At 40.7% G+C, this 23,053-nt stretch overlaps 2 protein-coding genes across 3 annotated transcripts in view; both read left to right on the forward strand.

Moving 5' to 3' along the window:
- erp44 (endoplasmic reticulum protein 44) overlaps positions 1-23,053 on the forward strand; it is a 317,180-nt gene that overhangs the window by 65,118 nt on the left and 229,009 nt on the right. The gene's annotated exons all lie outside the window — the stretch shown is intronic.
- tex10 (testis expressed 10) overlaps positions 1-23,053 on the forward strand; it is a 52,194-nt gene that overhangs the window by 24,265 nt on the left and 4,876 nt on the right. Inside the window, exons 10-13 of the mRNA XM_055663156.1 lie at positions 9,046-9,134; positions 10,915-11,048; positions 13,433-13,513; positions 22,247-22,425. Of these exons, the coding sequence (XP_055519131.1) occupies positions 9,046-9,134; positions 10,915-11,048; positions 13,433-13,513; positions 22,247-22,425 (483 nt within the window). The remainder of the gene's footprint in view (positions 1-9,045; positions 9,135-10,914; positions 11,049-13,432; positions 13,514-22,246; positions 22,426-23,053) is intronic.

Genomic DNA, 23,053 nt, shown 5'->3' on the forward strand with positions numbered 1-23,053 from the left:
TGGATGAGAAAAACATCTATGTCACGACTCCTAGTCATAGACTACAGCTCTGCTTTCAATACCATTTATGCCATCTCATCTCCAAACCCGTGAAACTTCAGCACTCCCCTCTACAATTGGATTTTCGACTTCCTGAACCAACGGTCCACAATCAGTGAGGATAGATGACATATCATCCTCTACAATAATTCTCAACACTGGTGCCCCTCAAGGATGAGTTCTCAGCTCTCCATTACACGCCTCATGACTGCAACCAAATACCAACTAAATTTACAAGTTGTGTAGGAAGGAACTGCAGATGCTGGTTTAAACTGAGGATAGACACAAAAGAAATAACTGAGCGGGTCTTCAGTCTGAAGAAGGGTCTCGACTTGAAGTATCATCTATTCCTTTTCTCCAGAAATGGTGTCTAAGCTGCTGAGTTACTCCAGCTTTTTGTATCTATCTTCAATTTACAAGTTTGCAGGCAGCACCACCCTAGTGGGCCGGATACCATATAATAACTAGACAGAGTACCGAAGGAGATTGAGAACCTTGTATCCCGGTGCCAAGATAACAATTAATTGTTAGCAAGACAAAGGAGATTGGGGTGGGCTTCAGGAAGTGAAGTGGTACATGTATCCCGGAATACATCAAAGTAGCGATGAATGAAACCTTCTAGATCTTAAGAATAGATATCACCAACAATTAGTCCTGGACCAGCCACATCGAAACAATGGCCACGAAAGCACATCAACACCTCTGCTTCCTTAGAAGGGTTAGGAAGGCCGGCATGTCCCCAACAACTTTCACAAACTTCTAAATATCTGCCGCAGAAAGCATTTTATCGGGATGCATCACGGCATAGTTTGGGAACATCTCCATCTATGGCTGCAAGAAATTACAAAGAATTGTGGACATAGCCCGGACCATCACACAAACCAACCTCCTTTCCATTGATTCCATTTGAAGTTCACATTGCCTCGGCAAGGCCACCAGCATAATCGAGGACAAGTCTCACCCCGATTTCGCCCACCTCCCATTAGGCAAGACGTACAAAAGTTTGAAAATGCATACTTCCTGATTCGGGGACAGTTTCTTCACAGCTTTATCAGGCAACTGAACTGTCCTATCACCAACTAGAGAGCAGCCGTGACCTAACATTTACCTCATTGGAGACCTCCGAACTATTGGACTTTGCTGGACTTTATCTTGCATTAAACATTATGCTCTTATTCCTGAATCTGTACACCGTGGACGACTTGATTGTTAGCAAAGTATTTTCGCTGACGGGTTAGCATGCAACAAAAGAGCTTTTTACTGTATCGTGGTACATGTGACACTAATAATAAATTAAACTAAACGATGGAAACAAAAAAGAAACTGCTCGAGGAATTCGGCATATATGATAGAAATAAACAGTCGACATTTCAGGTGAGACCTTTCATTTGGACTATGTCCAGATGAAGGGTCTCTACCTGAAACGTGATTGTCCATTTCTCTCCACGGATGCTGCCTTACCTGCTGAGTTCCTCCAGCAGTTTTTTATTTGCTTTTAAAACCAGCCATTTGTTCTGATTTAACTGATAATTTAATTTAATTAAGCCATTGTGTGCTTTCTTGTTTGATTCAAAGAATATGAAAGGGCTGGGTCATACAGGAGCCAATTTCAGTTGAGATTGTAGAAGTGGTTTGTTAAAAATCTATCAAGATATGGAGCATTGAAAGGAAAGGTTATGGGTTCAATCTCATTCTTGTCAGTCATTTAAAAGAAAATCTCCTGTCTGTCTGGATGAACTTCTCCAGCTTCTGTGCTATTTTCAAGGACAATACAATAGACATAACCTTTAAAATTGCCCTTTTTTCCCTCAAAGTGACAATTATATCATCTCAGTAGATGGTGGCTTTTGACTTTCTGTTTGTGAGCTGGTGAAAGAAATGTGGCAGCAGCTATTCATTTCCCAAATGGGAATTCCTTCTGCCTCCATGGAGAAGAATTTGAGGAGGATGGGGAGTGGATAAAAATAAAGTGAAGGACAGCAGTAAGGTCTATCTTTGATTTTACTTTTGTACCAAAATTATAAATATATAAATTTACTGCATGTTTTCTTTGTGAACAAAATCAAGTAGATAGTAGGATATTTTTGAGTAAAAGAGTAGAATGCAGCATATTTTAGTTTAGATTTTTTTTTTAACAACATGTTTTGTTTATAGTTGATGTTAGGTTTTTCCAGTCAGTGCTGTTGACAATGTAATGTTAAAACAATAACGTAGCTATTGTATAGGCTATTGGGAAATTGGGTGAATGTTTAGACAATGGAGAAATTTATTGTGATAATCTCTGGAATGGGAGGCTTCAATTATGGGCAGAAATGGGCAGGGCCTTGCATCGCCCGGCGCGGCTTTAAGTGGCCGTGGGACTTGCTAGTGCCCGCCGGGGGCTTTGACTTTGACTTCGGGAGAGGAATGGAGAGCAGGGGAGAGACAAGACTTTGCCTTGCATCACAGTGAGGAGGACATTCACTGTGATGGATGTTTGTGTAAATTGTGTTGGTGTGTGTCTTGGTTCTTTTCTTGTATGGCTGCAGAAACCAAATTTCGTTTGAACTTCATGTGAGGTTCAAATGACAAATAAACGGTATTGTATTGTATTGTAAATGGGAAAAGCAGTTTGATACAAAGATACGATAAGTGGGATTTACTGTTGTTTAAAACTAACTTAGAGTTAAGCTAAATCTAAATGGCGTCAAGTTGGGAAAAGGGGAAGTACAACGGGATCTGGGGTTCCTTGTACATCAGTCTATGAAAGTAAGCATGCAGGTGCAGCAGGCAGTGAAGAAAGCGAATGGCATGTTGGCCTTTATAACAAGAGGAATCGAATATAGGAGCAAAGAGGTCCTTCTGCAGTTGTACAGAGCCCTAGTGAGACAACACCTGGAGTATTGTGTGGAGTTTTGGTCCCCTAATTTGATGAAGGTCATTCTTGCTATTGAGGGAGTGCAGCGTAGGTTTACAAGGTTAATTCCCGGGATGGCGGGACTGTCGTATGCTGAGAGAATGGAGCAGCTGGGCTTGTACACTCTGCAGTTTAGAAGGATGAGAGGGTATCTCATTGAAACATATAAGATTGTTAAGGGCTTGGACACACTAGAGGCAGGAAACATGATCCCAATGCTGGGGGAGTCCAGAGCCAGGGGATACAGTTTAAGAATAAGGAGTAAGCCATTTAGAACGGAGACGAGGATACACTTTTTCTCTCCCTCAGAGGGCGGTGGAGGCAGGTTCTCTGGATGCTTTCAAGAGAGAGCTCGGAGTCAGGGGCTATAGGGAGAAGGCAGGAACGGGGTACTGATTTGGGATGATCAGCCATGATCACATTGAATGGTGGTGCTGGCTCGAAGGCCTACCTGACCTACCGCTGCACCTATTGTCTATTGTAATTGATGGAAAAAGATCTTAGTTTAGTCAAATGGCATGGGTGGGGTGCAGTCTAGATTGCTGAGCAAGGTGGGGAGATTGTGGATGGGCATGCCATAAATTTCCAATCCTTTTTACAAGGGAACTTTGCAGGACTAGCGAGGACAGGTACAGGAAGATAGGACATGCATAACTGAGGAGTTGGTGCAGGGGCAGGGATTCAGTGTTTTGGACCATTGGGATTTCTTCTGGGGCAGAGGTGACCTGTATAAGAGGGGTGGGTTACACTTGAACTATAAGGGAACCAATATCCTGTTGGCAAGTTTGCTAGTACTACTTGGGTAGGTTTAAACTAGATTAGCAGTGGCAAGATCCAATGCAAGATTGAGGCAGGCGAGAGGCTGGAACTCAGTATGGAAGGTGATGAATGAAAGTTCAGTGGACAGGGTGGGAAGGAGCATGGCAGGGAGCTGATTGAATTGGATTTATTTAAATGCGAGAGACCTGACGGGAAAGGCGGATGAACTCGGGGTGTGGATAGGTACGTACGACTGGGAGGTTGTAGACATTATGGAAACTTGAGTAAGAGAGGGACAGGACTGGCATCTTAATGTTCCAGGGTACAATGGCAGGGATGAGATAGCGGTGAGGGTAAAAGAGGAGGGTGTGTTGCCTTATTCATTAAGGTGAATATCATGGCAGTAGTCCGAGGTCACATGATCGATGGCTCGTCCAGTGAGGCTATACGGGAGGAACTGAGTAAGAAAAAGGGGATGATTACCTTGTTGGGAGTGTACTGCAGGCTCCCAAATAGTTAACAGGAATTAGGATAATATACCTGGCAATTGCAGGCTAGATGCAAGACTAGTGCAAAAGTGAGAAACATTGACCATTGTATTTTTGGAGATGTTCCTCTTATCGTCAGGGAAGTATTGGTTTAAACCATGCAAGAAGGCACAGTATCACATCAAATGACTTTGAAGGTATTTTGTTTGGATAGTCTGAGAGAAAATCGATAACCAATTAGAATAAGTATGACATTCACAGTAGAATGCACTACTAGAGAAAGTGGTAGAATGAGATACAACTATAATAACAAATATGCCGACAATTCTGATATTGAAAACCTATCAGAGCACAAAGCCAGGAAATTTGCACTGCGTTCTTTGTGCTCTGATGGCTTGACTGCTCAATTAGAACTGTAGAAAATTTGGCGAGCTGATAAGTGGTATTTTTGTTCTTGAAATCATTATAGAATTGTGTTGCATTCAACAGCGTACTTGCATATTGAAATACAAGACATGTATTTGTAATTTCCTTTGAACTGTGATCTAAAATCTGATGGTTTCTAATTAACCCAGTCATAGAAATTAATTTAAAATGCATTATAACATTTTACCCTGTAGGTGGTAGTATTTTATTCAGCAGCTTTCTTGTCCAACGGGTATTGTGGACAGATTTTCGTGGTTTTCCCCACACAAATCACGAAAGTGAGATCATATTTAAAAGGACAATTTTCTGAGGTTCAAAAAGAGTCTGATGATATCTAAAAGCATGTTTGATCATTTCTGGCAGCTATTTTAATAGCATTGTTTATGCTAACAAGGGACTGGATGTCTTTTCAGCATCCATTTGAGGAACAATGATGACTGGTTCTGCTCAAGGTTTCCTACTGTGATTTGGATACAGGGTTAGGATATTAACCCAATGTTGGACAGAGGTTGTGCAGGTGTAGTAGTTTGCCGGCCTAATTATAATCAGATAAACTATGCACCAATTAAACTGTGCACTAATTATAATCAGATAAACTAAGCACCAACTATCCGCCACAGTGGCTTTTTTCTTGTCAACTTGAGGCTAAATTCATAAGATGTATTTGAGTTTCCTAGACCAATATATTGTGATCATGTGTATTAAGTGTATCATATGTATGTCGACAAGGATGAGGGGGCCTGTTTCCATTCAGATTGACTCTAGGCCTCTATGAGACAGGTCATCATTTTCAATAAATGTTTTTTTTTTTTTTTAAATGAAAGATTTCTTAGAAAAAGTGGTCCATCCAGGTCTAGCTAAAGAAGTTTAGGATCGTGAAAGAAAAATCTTGTGAAAATGTCTGATGATTGGAAGAATTTTGGATTATAATATCTCAAAATATTGAATAAGACAAAGAAAACACTAAATGTGAATAAAGATGGACGCTATATAAAAAGATTGCGAGCATGACACGAATGCTATGAGAAAGTCCTGACAGATACTGAGAGAAGAGAATTGATAATGGAGAATTAGAAAATTCAATATTTAAACATTTTGTTTCTATCCTCATAGTAGTACAGGTGCACAACCTTTTATCCGGAGTTCCAGAAACCGAAAAGCTCCGAAAACCGGCCATTTTTTCCAGATGTCGTCTGCGCACCAAAGCTCGCGTTTGGCGCCAAACTTGACCCAAAACGACCCACGGTCAACCCAGGTCTGTACTACTGTAGCGGCTGCCTCCTCCCTGGAGACCGGGAGACGCTTAAACATCTGTAAATCATTGCTTAAATGTTAGTCAGTTAGTTTGGAGGGCTTTTATGTGAAGGGGGGTGAAGGGGTAAACTTTAATTCTTAGTCCCCTACCTGGTCGGAGAGGCGGGGAGCGGTCAATGCCTTACCGGGTCGCCGTGCAGTAAGCTCCGCAGCGCTGTGGCCGGTGGGGCAGCGGGCGGCGCCGGTTGTAGCTCCGACCCCGGCAACTCTACCCCTGGCTGCGAGGCGCTCCAAATCCAGCGCGGCCCGCGGCCGGACGCCCCAGCTCCGCGAATGTCGGGAGTCGGCGGCGTCGCAGCGCTGGGATACCAGCGGGGTGCGGGCAATGCCTTACCGGGTCGCCGTGCGGCAAGCTCCGGAGCGCTGTGGCCGCCGACACACAACATCGCGGAGCGTCGCTGGATTTGGAGCCGCGCAGCCAGGGGTAGAGTTGCCGGGGTCGGAGCTCCAACCGGCGCCGCCCGCGGCCGGACGGAGCCCCCAGCTCCGCGGCTCCAAATCCAGCGACGCTCCGCGAATGTTGGAAGAAGGTGGCCACAGTGCTCCGGAGCTTGCCGCACGGCGACCCGGTAAGGCATTGCCCGCTCCCCGCTGGTATCCCAGCGCTGCGATGCCGCCGACTCCCGACATTCTCGGAGCTGGGACGTCCGGCCGCGGGCCGCGCTGGATTTGGAGCGCCTCGCAGCCAGGGGTAGAGTTGCCGGGGTCGGAGCTACAACCGGCGCCGCCCACGGCCGGACGGAGCCCCCAGCTCCGCGAGGTTGGGAGTCGCCGACCAGGTAGGTAGGGGACTAAGAATTAAAGTTTCCCCCTTCACCCCTACACCACCACGACCACCACATAAAATCCCTCCAAACTAACTGACTAACATTTATGCAATGATTCTCCCGGTCTCCGGGGAGGAGGCAGCTGCTCCAGACTTTTCAAGCCGCCTGCGCTACCTACCTAATCTACGCTAAAAATCTTCCATTCTGAAATCCGAAAATGTCCGAAATCCGACAAGTGTCTGGTCCCAAGGCTTTCGGATAAAAGGTTGTGCACCTGTAGGTGCAAAAATCATAACAAAACAATAGGTGACTAAGCGAGTGAAGGAGGTAAAACAATTGAAGAAGTGATCACAGAAAATTATAACTGTGTTTTGCTCAAGATTTCAGCATCTGCCATTCCTTGTGGGTTTTATGTACCTCTGTCATGTTGATACCAAATGTCATGCCAAATAGATGCACACATCAAAAACGCTACATCATGGAAAGTATAGAGCCTGGAAAGCTGGAGCACAACACTCTTTATAAGGCCTTTGCCCTTAGTTTAGTTTATTGTTTAGTTTATTGTCACATGTACTGAGGTACAGTGACAAATGTTGTGTGCTTTCCAGCTATACATGATTACAGTCTAGCCATCCACAGTGTACAGATACAGGATAAAGGGAATAACGTTTAATGCAAGATAAATTCTGTTTAAAGAATTCTGTTCAAAGATAATCCGAGGATCTCCAATGAGGTAGATGGTAGCTCAGGACAGTTCTCTGGATGCTGATAGAATGGTTCAGTTGTCTGATAACAGCAGGCAAGGAACTGTCCTTGAATCTGGCGGTGGGTGTTTTTACACTTCTGTACTTCTTGCCTGTTGGGATATGGGGAGAAGATGGACTTTCCGGGGTGAGACTCGTCCTTGATTGTGCTGGTGGCCTTACCGAGGCAACAAGAATTGTAGATGGAGTCAATGGATGGAAGGGTTTTTTTTAAAATAAAAAAATGTATTAAATTACTTAAAATAATATTTACTATACAATAAAACAAAACAGACCCGCCACCATAATACAAGGCAAACAAATATACTAAATAAACTACTATACACCTATGTTACAATCCTTGCCAAGTATGCATTCAACTTGTGCCCAGCGCAGTGCCCAGCGGTCCCAGAAAGCTCCCAGGGTGCCCAATGGAAGGAAGGTTGGAGGGGATGATACTATTGAACGGCAATTTCGAGTCTATAAACAACAGCCTGACGTATGAGCTCTCATATTTAAAGACACTAATGTAATAGTGTCCTAACCCGATGGTTCAATGGTCCTTTATTGCCATGTGTACAGAGGTACAGTGAAATTTAATTTTCCATACATTCATATCAAAAAAGCAACAAGATGCAAAATAACATAAATATTAAACATAAACAGCCACCACAGCGACGTGTGAGAATGCCTAGGGCATGCAGCATAAGCGGAGACCCACAGTTCAATGTCCATGTCCACACGCTCCTTCACCGTGATGTGACCAGAGTTTTACCGACCGCTGTCACTCTCTCTGCAATCCCTGTCTGCCCGAACAGTCAGAAAGTCATCCACACTCGCACCAGGCTCCAGGATGTTCTCAAGGAGCGATGTTCCCGCAAACACCGAGATCACTGCACTCACGGCACTCCCTCCGAGTCCTCACCAGTGCAGGCAGCATGTCCATCTTGTTTTTTGGCGACCTCGGATCGAAGCCCCCGCATCGGAGCGATCGAGGCTCCCGCGACTGGGGCAGTCGAATCTCCTGTGGTTGGAGCTCCCGAAGTCGACCTCTTACAAAGGGACCGCCAGCTCAACGATGTTAAGGCCGCAGTGAGGATGGAGATTCGAAATGGAAATAAATCACATCTCCGTGGGGGGAAGAGATTTTAAAAAAGTTTCCCTCAACCCCCCCCCACACCCCATATAAATACCAAACTAAATATACATTAAAACATCCAAATAAAAATAGACTAAAAACAACAAAATAAGAAAAGTACGAAACAGGCTGTTGGCAAGGCTGCCACTTGTGGCGTCACCCGGATTCATGTGACAAGTCTCCCTAACTCTTTCTATGTAAAGAAATATAATTACTAGATGGAATTATAAGAATAAAGGCTATAACCTTATGATCATATTTTTAAAGTGGATCCATTTAAATTTTAATTTGGAGGCACTCTCAATTCGTTTCAATCTCAATCACTCTTTATTTTTCAAATATCCTTTGAATTGTTTTCTCTTTACTCATCAAAACTACAAGATTAAGCAAAATATATCCGAATACATAGATTTGTAAGTATTTATGTGGAGAATTAAAAAATGCAAAGTATTTTATGTCAATAATTTAATTTTAGGTCCTATTTTGGTGGATGGGGTCCTTCACTTCCCAACAGCTTGGTCACTGATGTGGATTACTTCAGTTTTCTGTTTTCTACATTGACAGGTGTGAACAATTTAAATTTATTCTTTTGCATTCAATATTAAAAGTCTTTGTTTCCATTCAAGCGTTCTTCTGCAGTTGCAGATAGAAGAGATTGCAGATGCTGGAATCTTGACAAAAACACACAGTACTGGAGTAACTCAATGGATCAGGTAACATTGGGAAGGGAATGGACATTGGACAAATAAACGGTATTGTATATTGGACATGTTATTCTGGTCGGGGCTCTTCAGATTGAAGAAGGGCCCTGCCTTGAAAAGATGTCCTCCATAGATGTTGCCTGGCCCTATCTCTCCCCACCCCCAGCATTTTGTGCTTTTCTTTAGTGACTTATTAAAAAAATATATATTATTATTATTATTATTATTATTAAAGCCTCAGTGGTCCAAAAGGATAGAAGTAATTTATGGGTGCTCGTTGGTCGGTGCAAAATTGATGGGCAGAAGAGCCTTTCGGAAAATTGTACTTGAAATTTAGGTGAGGGCTGGTAAGAGTCAAATCTTAAAACTCGAATAAGTGTAAGAATGAAGCCTGCTAAAGTGTAAAATAGTCAAGCAATTCCAACCTATCCATGGCATCAACAATGTGATTAGAAATTCCACAAGATCTGGCATAATGAGCAGGTTAGAGGCTGGATGTCTTGCATGAACAAATTCCCAAATAACTTGCCAAAATCTTTCCTCCATTAACAAGGCAGAGATCAGGAATTATGTGGGCTTGACTTAACTACATGAATGTAGATCCAATAAAACTCAAGAAATACAAACACCATACAAGATAAAGCAGCCTGCTTGACGGGCAATACATTCACCTTACTCCTTCCAAAGGATGGCCTTGACTGCAGTGGGTATAAGTGCAAAATCCATGATCAGGTTTTACGATTGGAGAGCTAAAGGAATTCTATGCTCAAATATTGCATCATAGAGTTATTTCCCTTGTTTTACCATGGTTATTGATTCATGATGTTAAATTGACTTTGTTTTAATACAGATGTCAAGAACCAAACGATGAATTGTCATATGTACTGACAAATGGAACAATGAAATTCTAGCAGCAGCCTAACAGGCCTGTAAACAACACACACAGATAATATATAACAAATAAAAAATCAATAAATTACAGGGTAACACCAGTACAAGTACAAAAGTAAACCCGTCGTCCTTGGAGCAACCAAAGACAATCCATAGTTCATAGTTGACGTTAGTGTTATGCAGAGTTCAAGAGCATGATGGTCGTTGGAAGAACAATTTATTGAACCTAGTGGTCATGGTTTTGGATTTGTTTACCACCTTTCTGATAGTAGGAATGAAATGAGAATGTAGGCAGGGTGGTGTGGGCCTTTGATACTGGTAGTCTTCTTGTGGCAGCGCCTCTTATAGATTCCATCAATGGTAGGGATGTCAGCACTTGTGATGGACTGGTCGGTGTCTAACCTCCTTCGTTCCTCCGTGATTGAGTTGCTGAATCAACCCTTGATGCTCACTACTGTATGAATACCTGTAGAGGTTTACGACGGTATTCGTCAACATACCGAGCCTCCTCAATCTTGTAAGGAACTAGAGGCTCTTAAAGTTGATGAGTTTCTTTTATGATTGCCTCATTGTCTTGTGCATAAGAGTTTGCTAAATGCAACCACCGTGAGAATTTTGAAGTCTATTTTTAACTTAATTTTCTGCATGATACATCAGAGATAGCATCAGAACGGTCACATTTTATAAATGTGTTTTACTGAGAAGTTTGGTTTACCATGTTTTTCTTTTATGTACATTTTTATGCATTGCAGGATTCTCAGGAGAAGAGTTGACTTGGCTTCAGAACAGCAGCAGTAATCCTCATATAAGTCAGTCCCAATTTTCATCAATCCATCTTTATGCGACTGACCTAGACCAGTTTGTCCACCACTGGGAGATAACTGAGGTAATGTATTACATTTGCAGTGACGCCTACAGTGGATGACAGCTGTCGGTCTGGATATTGTTGATGTTAAGAGTTGCCATATGGACACTATAATGTACTGTACATTTATTCAGCAAATTGCATTATACATTAGATTATGAACAGTTTGTGTTCTTAAAATGTTTTGAAGTGATATTTCCTCTGAATCGGGCATGGACTTTTTTCCCCACAATAATCTGTTTTTATCTTGATAAATAATAACATCCTGTAATGTGCATAAATAATTTCTTTAGAACCTGAGCATTTTAAAATAAAATTCACGTTTATATAAATATTGTGTGAATCTTGTAAGGTAGGCGAGTGATTTTGAAATTTGATTTTTTTTTTTGCTCAATTAGCAAATTTCCTGAATTTTAGAAGTTTCTCTATTTTAACCTTTTATTTTCTTTGCATTAATAATTATGCAATGTGCCACCATGCTGTCTAGCTGTGCTTAATTTTCCCTATTAATTTGCTGTACCACTATTATATATGGTGTTCTGTGGAGCACTGGTATTTATCCTTCCTCATTTTCTTTTACTCACTCCCTCCCTCCCCTGCTTCTGTATCCTGGTGCACCTTTCCTCTACCTAAAATGTTCAAACCAACCATACTACAACCCTTCAAACAGGCATGAACATTGATATATAAGACAGTCAGGAAGTTTATTTGCTTGTTGTTGTTTTGATTGGATTGAACTGAATGTGCTGTGGAGTTAATGCTGAGTATTCCACAGCCTGGGCTGCCAGCTCTGGATTGAACCTCCTGGTTAGGATACACACAGGAATTATGGGTTATTGACTGGTTGGTATGATTTTGTGCTTGTATCTATGACCATTGTTTGGTTACTCTTTACAATAACTCTTTCAGTTTTGACATATCCCTAAATGTTTTTGAAGAAGTTATAGTAGCTTCAGATAGATACGAAGTGCTGGATTAACTCAGTGGGTTAAGCAGCATCTTTGCACAAAGAGGATGGGTGATGTTTCGGGTCAGGACCCTCTTTCAGACTGAAAGTAGAGGGGAGGGTACTGGAAGTAATAAAAGGCCAGAACAAAACAGATGACTAAGATAGGGGGGGAGTCCATAATGGCCTATTGTTGACTGGGGAAGAGGTGATAGCCAAGAGATACAAGGAGAAGAGTGGAACTATTAGGCTTCTTTATGAGTTGTCTTGTGTCTACAAAAGCTTTACATTTCTGTTTTCAAGACATCACTTTGTAGAGAACAGAACTCCAATCTTAGTGCTCTGTGGACAGTGCATAACATTTTTGCAATTTTTCTGTTTTAGTCCATTAAACAAACTTTGTGCATGTCTTTATTTGCTAAATGAAATTATAGGATTTATTTGGCCACTACAAGCAAGCAAAAAGTAAAATGTCAATTGAAATTATTTATATGAATATTTCAAGATCTAAGAAGCCCAAATAAATCAAGCAGTGAGAAATATTCTCATTGATAATTAAATATCCGAACCATGACATTCATTTGTTGAATGGCTTACTGAGATAGAGCTTTCCAATTGCAGTCCACATATATTCTTGGCAGCAAAGGCATTTCCAACCAGCACAGCCTGTATTGGAAATTGATTTGCCTTGTGGATGCAAAATAACTGTAACAATAGATTTTTTAAACGTTGCCAGAAAAGTAATGTACTTATTGTTTCTATTTTTAATTTTATGATTGTGAGGAAAAGACCTTTCCTTTGTGCATCAGCCTGTATTACTCTAGCATATACGTGACTGCCAATCAATAGCAATATGGTTAACTCTAAATCAGAACATAAATTGCACACTGAAAAAGCCCTTCTAGCCTGTCAGTTTTGTCAAAACCGCTACAATAGTCTTAATGGATTACTGACCTGAATACATGATTCAGTCATGACAAAGCATATTTTCCAGCAAGGGAAGGTTTGTTTGTTTACTCTGGACAATAAACAGGCAATGTCAGATATTATAACTTTACAGTCATGGATTTATAGAACAAAAAATAGGTCATTTGGCTCAGTCGATCATGCCCATTTTTAGATTTATGTTTATTAATGTCACATGAACCATTGTACAGTGAAAAACTTTGTTCTGCATGTTATCTGAACAGAGTAGATATACAATACATAGTGACAACCATTTATTGTTTCATTGGAGGTTGCGGGGTTAAAAGTACATTTTGGTTTTGGTGCACATTTCATATATTTATATTTAGTCTAACCTTGGGGTCTAACCTTGACTAATGATTAGTCCTAAATCGGAGGATAATTTCGATTGTATAATTTCGATTTTATATTTGGGAAAATAACTTGCATTCATAATGCCATTGTCTACGAGTCCCTTATTTGTTATTTAGTGCTTTGATGCTTTACCTTTCAGGTGGCATGCCAATGTTTATCATCAGTACCTTCCAGAATCCAGTGCTGTGATATCCTACAAAGTGCTATCTGCAAACATCTAGTAAGTCTGGGAATTGGTTGAATTATTATGGATGAATAATTGTTTGGGAATGTGTGTGTTTTTTTTTTAAGGTGAAGGCCTGAAGAGCATTGTTCTCTTTAGTTCACTGCTGCAACAGACAAAAAGTTTTTTTTTTTTTTTTAATGATGCAATCGCTCAATATTAATTCAATATTAATGCAAAATTCTGTTTTTTCTAGCCATCCAAGTATAAAAGAGATATAATGCTGTAACAAGGCAGTTCACACCAGATATCAAGAAAGTTCACACAAGATACTTTTAACAAACGCTGAACATTTTGGGGGGTGGGTGAGGGAGTTGTCACAAACTTACTGGATGGCCAAAGACATGCCATGAAAGACAGGAAAGCAAAGGTGAATGGTCAACATAGGAAATGGCTGAAGTTCAATGAACTGTAATGTAAAGAAAACCTAGACCATAGGTAGGAATGTTACAAAATTTTGAGATTTAAAAAATCAAGCCTGTAATTTATCCCATCGGATAATGCATAAAAAGAACTTTAATTTGACACCTAATTCACTTTCATATCTTCAGTATTAAAAAAGCTATGGACATTTTCATACTTGCAAATTAGCATCTTGTTCCCTATTGCTTTTCCATTGACTTAACACAAAAGCTGTGATCGAGGACAGTCAAAAGCCCATAACTGTCTTAAAAATTAAGAGAACTGAATGAAATTTTTAGTTATTATAGATTGAAGCATTCTGAAACAAATATAAAACATCTTACTTGGATGACCTGAAATTAAAGCATATAATTAGTTACCTAATTGTAGCTAATTACAAAATTGACCGTTGTGACGGAACTAGTAATAAACACCCAGACTGCCTTGAAAATTCAAAAATGTGCTATCCTCAAGATCAGAACTTTAATATTATTGTTTTATATGCTGTAAGTCTGTAACAGATAGGTAAATAAATTACCATTTCTAGCAATAGACCAAGTCTTTATGGAGAATATCAGTTGCTAGCTGGTGCATTGGCATATCATAATCAGTAGCATTGTCACACTCCTCAGATTGTAACCAATAAGCAACTCTGTGCACCTTGTTTTTCCTCAACTTTTTAATTTTGGCATTGTAAACTACGTTTTTGCTCTTCCAACCACCCATGACATGCCTTTCTGCCCACTACTTTCCCATTAAGAATGTCCTGTAGATCATCACATTTGGAGTAGTCCAAATTCGGATAATCTCTGCGAATGCTGTTTAAATCAGTCTCTTTTGCTGGGCATTTGGATTGACAATTTTGTATTTCTTCTTCGGAGACATCTGTTTAAAATGTAAAGGGAAAAAAACACTGAACAGCATTAACAGAAACAAGTTAGTATTTGCAGTTTTAGAAAAAAGGTAGAAATGATAAAGTTAAATGCTAAAATAAATAGTAAATACCCAACAAAAAATTCATTTTCATCAGTTTCATCAAATCAATACATTTCTTAAGAAAAGGCAATTTTTTAAAATAGCCTAAGTATCCAAATAACAAACTAATCCCATTCACACAAGAATTCACAATATAACATGATTTTTAAATCTCACTGTCATGCCAAATGGAATGAATTTAATGTTTAATTCCCATAAATTAATCTAGAAACATCCACTCTCAATATAATCAAAATTATTATTTTTTGCACAATACATGTGACAAAAACTGTTGTGGATATTTAGTATAAAAATATTGATTATGGATAAACAATAACACAAAATATAGACGATTTAGATGCTCTTATGACATGATTGTCCAAAAAAAAAGAATTTAAATCATCTTGCGAGTGGGTGTTTCTGGAATGCGATCGATTGGAACGTTGCCGTTGCCGTGAATTTTAACCCCATTTCAGCAGGCAAGACATGACCGAATCGTTTGGGGACTAAATAACATTTTCGCATCGTATTATATGTGAAAATCACGACTTACCCTTTGTTTTGTTTCGGCCACTAGGGAAGGCAGCCTGAAGCACTGAAGGCAGCCCACAGTCTGTCGTTTTTTAAAAATATTTTTTAAATTTTAGTTTGTCTTAAGTGTGTTTTGGAGTTTCTTTACTTTTTCTATGTGGGGGAGGGGGATAGGGTAAGGGGGAAACCGCTTCCCAGTCGCTTCCTGGCGAGGACGCGACTATTCTCCGAGCAGTGTCCTCGGCCCCCTCCTCGCGGCCTACCATCCCGATTGGAGGGGCCTTTCCTGCCAGGGACCAGACCAAAGCTTCAGCAGCTGAGTCGCAGCGCTGGATTCACCGCGAAGTGGAGCGATGCCTACCTGGATCGTCGTTTGAAGCTCCGGGGTGCTGGGCCCGCTGCTACAACATCGCGAAGCTGAGGTTTGAAGAGCTCCCAATGCGGACGGCGCTAACCTCAACATTGCGGAGTCCCTGGGACCCTTTGCCGAGGGCCGCCAGCGTGAAACTCCGCCCAGCGCGGCCTGTGGACTCTAGGAGCCGCGGACTCCGGTAGGAGGCGGCCGATACGGAGGTCCAAGCCGCGGAGGTTGTTCTCCCGTTTCGACGTGGGAGTTCCATCATCCCGGCGGGCGGGCCTGAATATCGGGCCGCCTGTAGCGGAGCCTGCGGAGAGCTCGGGAGGCCCCGACCACGGGTGAACATTGAGAACAACAGAGGAAGAGGACTGACTTTGGTACCTTCCCTCATAGTGGGAAACTTTGATTCTGCTGTGTGGGGATGTTTTATGTTGGACTTTATCTCTATCGCGTGTTGTGTTCTTTATTTTATTTGTATGGCAAAACAAATTTCAGAGTTGGTCTGACAATAAAGTAATATCGTATCGTATATTTTGATCCGTCACGTTGAGGGCGTTCGAAGTCGCTTTACTTTAATCCAACTATTAAATTGTACAGCGATTTATATAAAAACATTTTTTTTTTAAACGGGAATGGAAGTCCGATCGATTTTTCTTCATCGACTAGCAGCCCAAGGAAATCCCTCTCCGACAAGCGATACAAACCTGCATTTTAATCCCCCCCCCCCCCCCCCCCCCCCCCCCCCCCACCAAAGCACCGGATCGCACACACATACAGTGGCGGATCTGCAGCGCCGCTGAAGGTAGGTTTTGTAACATCGCTACCATAGGACTTATTTTGATTTAGAAAGGGAATTTCCATTTCTTCAACACTCAAAGTTTCTTGAATTTCACAGGCAGTTTGGGTTGATAGTATAAAGCATAATGGTCATCTATGTATCTGTATTGATGGCACAGTGACACAGCGGTAGAGTTGCTGCCTTATACCACCAGAGACCCGGGTCCAATCCCTACTACGGGTGCAGTCTGTATGGATCCTGCACATTCTCCCTTTGACCGCGTGGGTTTTCTCCCGGTACTCTGGTTTCCTCCCACAGTACTAAGATGTGCAAGTTTGTAAGTTAATTGGCTTCTGTAAATTGTCCCTGGTGCCGCGTGGACTCAGTGGCACAAAGGTCCTGTTTTCACGCTGTATCTCTAAGCCTCTTACCCTTCACTTGAACTGAGAGAGGTTAGCTGAGCCACATGAGAGAGTCGTTAAGAGTCAACAACACAACATAAACAGGAAACAAAAATAGCAAATTTACTATCCTGAAGGATTTTGGTGAACTGTATGTAAAAACAAAACCTTTTTTTGATATTGGTATCAGTTTATTATTGTCACAAGTACCTTTAAGGTTTTTATGATACAGTGAAAATCTTTGTTTGCAAATGCAAAAGGGAAAATAAACAGAGTGCAGAATGTAATGTTGCAGCTTCAGAGAAAGTGCAGATGAAACAAAGGGCCACACTGAGGTAGATTGAAAAATCTTGTGCAAGGTCTATTCAAGACTTTGATAACAGTGGGGAAGAATCCGTTCTTGAATCTGGTGGTGTGTGATTTCAAACTTTTGTATCTTTTGCGCCACAAGAGAAGGAAGAAAAAAAGACTGACTGGCACACGAGTTGTCCTTGATCAGTCTGAAGAAGGGTCCCGACCCAAATCTTCGCCTATGCTGCCTGACTCGCTGAGTTACTGCAGCATTTTGTGTGTGTCTGGTTTAAAACCAGCATCTGCAGTTCCTTGTTAATGCGTTGTGCTGGATTATGTTGGCTGCTTTCCCAAAACAGTGTGAAGTATAGATGACGGGATGGGGGTATTAGTTGGTTGGATGGACTAGACTGCCTTCACAACACTGCAATTTCTTGCTGTCTTGGCCAGAGCAGTTGCTATGCTGATCTGTGATGTGCTGGATAGGATGCTTTTTATGGTGTGTGCAGAAATTGTTAAGCGTCTATGGAGACATGCTGAATTTCCTTGGTCTGAGATAGTCGAGGTATTGGTGTGCTTTCTTGACCGTATCCTCTATATGTTTGGGTTATGTCAAATTGTCTGTGAAATTTATACCTAGGAGCTTGAAATTCTCAACCATCTCCATTTTAACACCATTGATGCAAACAAGGGCATGTAATCCACCCCATGTACTGAAGTCAATGACCAGCTCCTTTGTTTTGCTGACATTGAGGAAGAGGTATTGTCTTGAAAATATGCTCCTCTGCTCTCTGTCTCCTGTCTGTACTTCATTGTGTGAGATCCAGGTGGTGTCATCTACAAATTTATAAATGGACAAGGAAAGAATTTGGCAGCACAGTCTGGAGTATAGTAAGAGGCGGAGAACTCGGCTATGTGGAGCACTAGTGTTGATAATTATCGTGGACGATGCTTACTGTGTGCGATCTATGGATCAAGATGTAAAGGATCCAATTCCAGAGGAGGGTACCGAGTCATAGGTCTACGAGTTATAGTCAACAATTACGAGTCTGATGAAGGTGTCCTTGTTATCCAGGAGAATGTCTGGTCTAAGGAAACTTTTTTTTGCCCTTCTGTTTCCATTTCCGGTGATGATTTACATTTGGCTCTGGCCGTTTGAGTCCCTAAACTTGAAGACAATCTTTCCATTGTGTTATTTGCACACATATCATGTGTAGACCATGTATATATATATATTTTCTCAAGGAAGTACTAAATTACTCTCCAATTTTCTTTGCTCTATTCATATTGTACCAGAAACCTGCTTTGTTCAATTTTAGTTTCCTATTTCTGACTATTTATGACAAACTTGTTCTATTTAGCACATAGAAAAATAAATGGCTGCTGGTTTTATTGAAACTATTTTTTTAAACGATGTACTATGCCTACTTTAAAGAGGGAACCTCTAGTCCCTCAAAGCAACATAACAAATGATACAAGACAAGTGAAACTGTTCTTAAAGTAAGGTAGATAAAAATGCTGGAGAAACTCAGCGGGTGAGGCAGCATCTATGGAGCAAAGTAATAGGTGACGTTTTGGGTCGAGACCCTTCAGACAAATTATTGTGTTACAATTTGAGAATATTTTTTGTTAAAATTCATTTTGAAACAAATTTGGCAATTCATATTTTTGCTCTTAATTCTTTTTCAAATGTAATTAAATATTATTATTTTATTTATAGACTATATATCACATCTAATTTTAGACTACCGCAGGCAAATGCTTAAATTAAAAAAGGCTTATTGCAAATTTGTTATCCATTTCTAAAATTTTTCAATCAAATTTTTGACCATGAACTGTAATTAATAGATGTAATGACACTAATAAAATTTTTATTGAGTTATGTTTTGGGCAATTCATTATTAGTGAAAGATAAATGTTTCCACTGTCTTACATGGAATTCCATTTTTTTATGTTTACTACGAGGTACAACATTTCCTTGTTATTTTAATAGCCAAGTTATAATTCCCTGTAGCTAAAAAAAGTGTTGAGCGAATAACGTGGAAGGGATAGCCTCAAGCAGAAAGTTGGAGATTTGGATATAATGTAAAAGCAGCTTTCTTAAAGCTTTATCTCCAAAAAACAAACTGTTAAAGTTGTTACCAATTCGAATTCCTATTTGAATGATTTGAAAGTCGTTTAAAAAGTCGATTATTTGGTTCTTAAGCCTCCACGAATTACGTTCAATGTCTAAAGCATGGCTTGCCTTTAAGATCATACACAGCTCATCTTTTCAAAGCTTCACAGTATTATGAGCAAGAAGTCAGAGCATTGCTTCTTTTTGCTTTCTGAATAAAGTGGAGCTAATTATCTATTTTTCAGCACAGTAGAAACTTTTCGGCATAATGAAGAAGCCAGATTCGGAGGCACAGTGCATTTGAGTGTGCAAATTCCACATATAACCTAATCCATTTGTGGCAGGGATAGTGTATCTGACCAAAACAAGAGTCTTAAATAGTAGTGGGTGGTGGGATTTGGTGTTGTTTGTTGTACCATTTTACTTTTTAAAAACAAGCATCGTGAAAATTAAAGTTCCAAAGTATTTCTTCACATTTTTCTTGAATGTTAACTCTGCCAGCTTACCATTACGGCCATCTCGTGTATTAATCACGTCCGCATTTAATTCTTTCAGCATTTTATTTCTGTTAACATAAAATCAGTTGATCATTTAGGTATGTGAAGAGGAAAAAATTAGTTAAGACCAAAGTTGGACCTTTGAAGACCGAAAAAGGTGAATTTATTATGGGGAACAAGGAAATAGCAGATGAGTTGAACAGGTACTTTGGATCTGTCTTCACTAAGGAGGACACAAACAATCTTCCTGATGTACTAGTGGCCAGAGGATCTGGGGTGGCAGAGGAACTGAAGGAAATCCACATTAGGCAGGAAATGGTGTTGGATAGACTGATGGGACTGAAGGCTGATGAATCCCCAGGGCCTGATGGTCTGCATCCCAGGGTACTTAAGGAAGTGGCTCTAGAAATTGTGGATGCATTGGTGATAATTGTCCAATGTTCTATAGACTCAGGATCAGTTCCTGTGGATTGGAGGGAGAGAAAACGGGGAATTATAGACCAGTTAGCCTGACATCGGTGGTGGGGAAGATGCTGGAGTCAATTTTCAAAGATGAGTTAGCCGCACCGCCCTGTGTCTCCCTTTCAAAGGAGATGCTAAAAAATGCATTTCGTTGTCTCTGTACTGTACACTGACAATGACAATAAATTGAATCATTTCATCATTTCATTTCAATCATTTGGATAGCAGTAACAGGATCGGTCTGAGTCAGCATAGATTTACAAAGGGGAAATCATGCTTAACTAATCTTCTGGAATTTTTTGAAGATGTTACTCAGAAAATGGACAAGGGAGCGCCAGTGGATGTAGTGTACCTGGACTTTCAGAAAGAATTTGATAAGGTCCCACATAGGAGATTAGTGGGCAAAATTAGGGCACATGGTATTGGGGGTAGAGTGCTGACATGGATAGAGAAGTGGTTGGCAGACAGGAAACAAAGAGTGGGGATTAACGGGTCTCTTTCAGAATGGCAGGCAGTAACTAGTGGGGTACCGCAAGGCTCGGTGCTGGGACCGCAGCTATTTGCAATAAACATCAATGATTTGGATGAAGTGATTCAAAGTAACATTAGCAAATTTGCAGATGGCACAAAGCTGGGTGGCAGTGTGAATTGTGAGGAGGATGCTATGAGAATGCAGGGTGACTTGGACAGGTTGGGGGAGTGGTCAGATGCATGGCAGATGAAATTTAATGCGGATAAATGTGAGGTTATCCACTTTGGTAGCAAAAACAGGAAGGCAGATTACTATCTAAATGGTGTCAAGTTGGGAAAAGGGGAAGTACAACGGGATCTGGGGGTCCTTGTACATCAGTCTATGAAAGTAAGCATGCAGGTACAGCAGGAAGTGAAGAAAGCGAATGATATGTTGGCCTTTATAACAAGAGGAATCGGATATAGGAGCAAATAGGTCCTTCTGCAGTTGTACAGGGCCCTAGTGAGACCACACCTGGAGTATTTTGTGCAGTTTTGGTCCATTAATTTGAGGAAGGACATTCTTGCTATTGAGGTAGTGCAGCGTAGGTTTACAAGGTTAATTCCCGCGATGGTGGGACTGTCATATGCTGAGAGAATGGAGCAGCTGGGCTTGTACACTCTGGAGTTTAGAAGGATGAGATGGGATCTCATTGAAACATATGATTGTTAAGGGCTTGGACACACTAGAGGCAGGAAACATGTTCCCGATGTTGGGGGAGTCCAGAACCAGGGGACACAGTTTAAGAATAAGGAGTAAGCCATTTAGAACGGAGACGAGGAAACACTTTTTCCTCACAGAGAGTGGTGAGTCTGTGGAATTCTCTCCCTCAGAGGGCGGTGGAGGCAGGTTCTCTGGATGCTTTCAAGAGAGAGCTCGGAGTCAGGGGCTATGGGGAGAAGGCAGGAACGGGGTACTGATTGAGGATGATCAGCCATGATCACATTGAATGGCGGTGCTGGCCCGAAGGGCCAAATGGCCTACTCCTGCACCTAATGTCTATTGTCTATTTATGCTCATACAATCCACTAAAGGATCTTGGGGTTTATTTGAAACATCCTTAAGAGTGGTCATGCCCCAAAACGAACTTTGGATCATGTATGATTACAACAATACTTTTTCTTTGCTAAATCAACCTGATGGATGGTAAAATAGGGCATTCTCCTGGAAATCTAAGACCAGCTCCTCCTTCCCAGTATCTGTTGCTAGCAGAGCCTTGCACCAGCAATGATATCAGAATACTAGAGCTTTGCAAGCTAGTTATTATCAACTGTAAGAAAGTAAAGTAATAAGTATTTCTTATTTTTATGTTCTGATTGGACTTCGAGCAGGTGTTTGGTTTAGCTGTGGATTTTCATTGCCAAGTAGTCATTAGTTTTGTAATATGAACTGTGTTTTCTCGCCTCAGGTGGGTGTGAATCTTTTGCCAGACAGCACAGCAGGGTCAATCCTAAAAACTGTTGGCCAACTCATCAATCCAGCCTTTATTCCCAATGATTGTTTGTTGAATTTCCTTGTCGGGAGTTGCTACAGCCTCCTTTACTTCATCCTAACCTCGGAAAAGAACAGAGGAAATGTACAGAAAAGGTAATTAAAATGACTTTAGAATATTTTGCTCTCATTTCTCTAGATTCACTCATTTGCCATTGATTGCCAGGAAGGTCAGTTTCTATGACAATGTGCTTTTACCAGCGGTAACTCATGCTTCACATACATACAAGTTATGTCATTTGCAACTTCGTAATCAATATCCCACAACCCTAAATGTCATGAGTTTTTATGGCTTTTCCCATTTTTTAATTGGATGTAGAACAATAGAACAAAACCTCAAATAATGAAAAAATACTATGAATGGCGAGAACTAACAATCACAAAGAGTATGGATTAAATAAACTACATCACTAGTAAAATATGGTTAGATAATGTAAAACCTTAAGTTACCAGATTTAAAAAAAAGTCAAAACAAATGCAAATGACAGTTGTTGAAATGATACTGATCAACAAACAAATGCCGAAATATGAAAGAATGCAGAGAAAAAAAATAAAACTAACTGCAAGTGCAACACAAAATAATTGTGAGATACCTTCTATTTAGCTGTTTATGGATTATTTGTATATTTTTGTTTATTTCATTCCTTTTTTTTTTAAACCAAGCCTCACCAAGACATCTAGCTTGTCATCATATTTTAATATCATGTGGTTCTGAATCATTTTA

Source organism: Leucoraja erinacea, chromosome 2, assembly GCF_028641065.1.
Source record: "Leucoraja erinacea ecotype New England chromosome 2, Leri_hhj_1, whole genome shotgun sequence".
Taxonomy (NCBI): Eukaryota; Metazoa; Chordata; class Chondrichthyes; order Rajiformes; family Rajidae; genus Leucoraja; species Leucoraja erinaceus.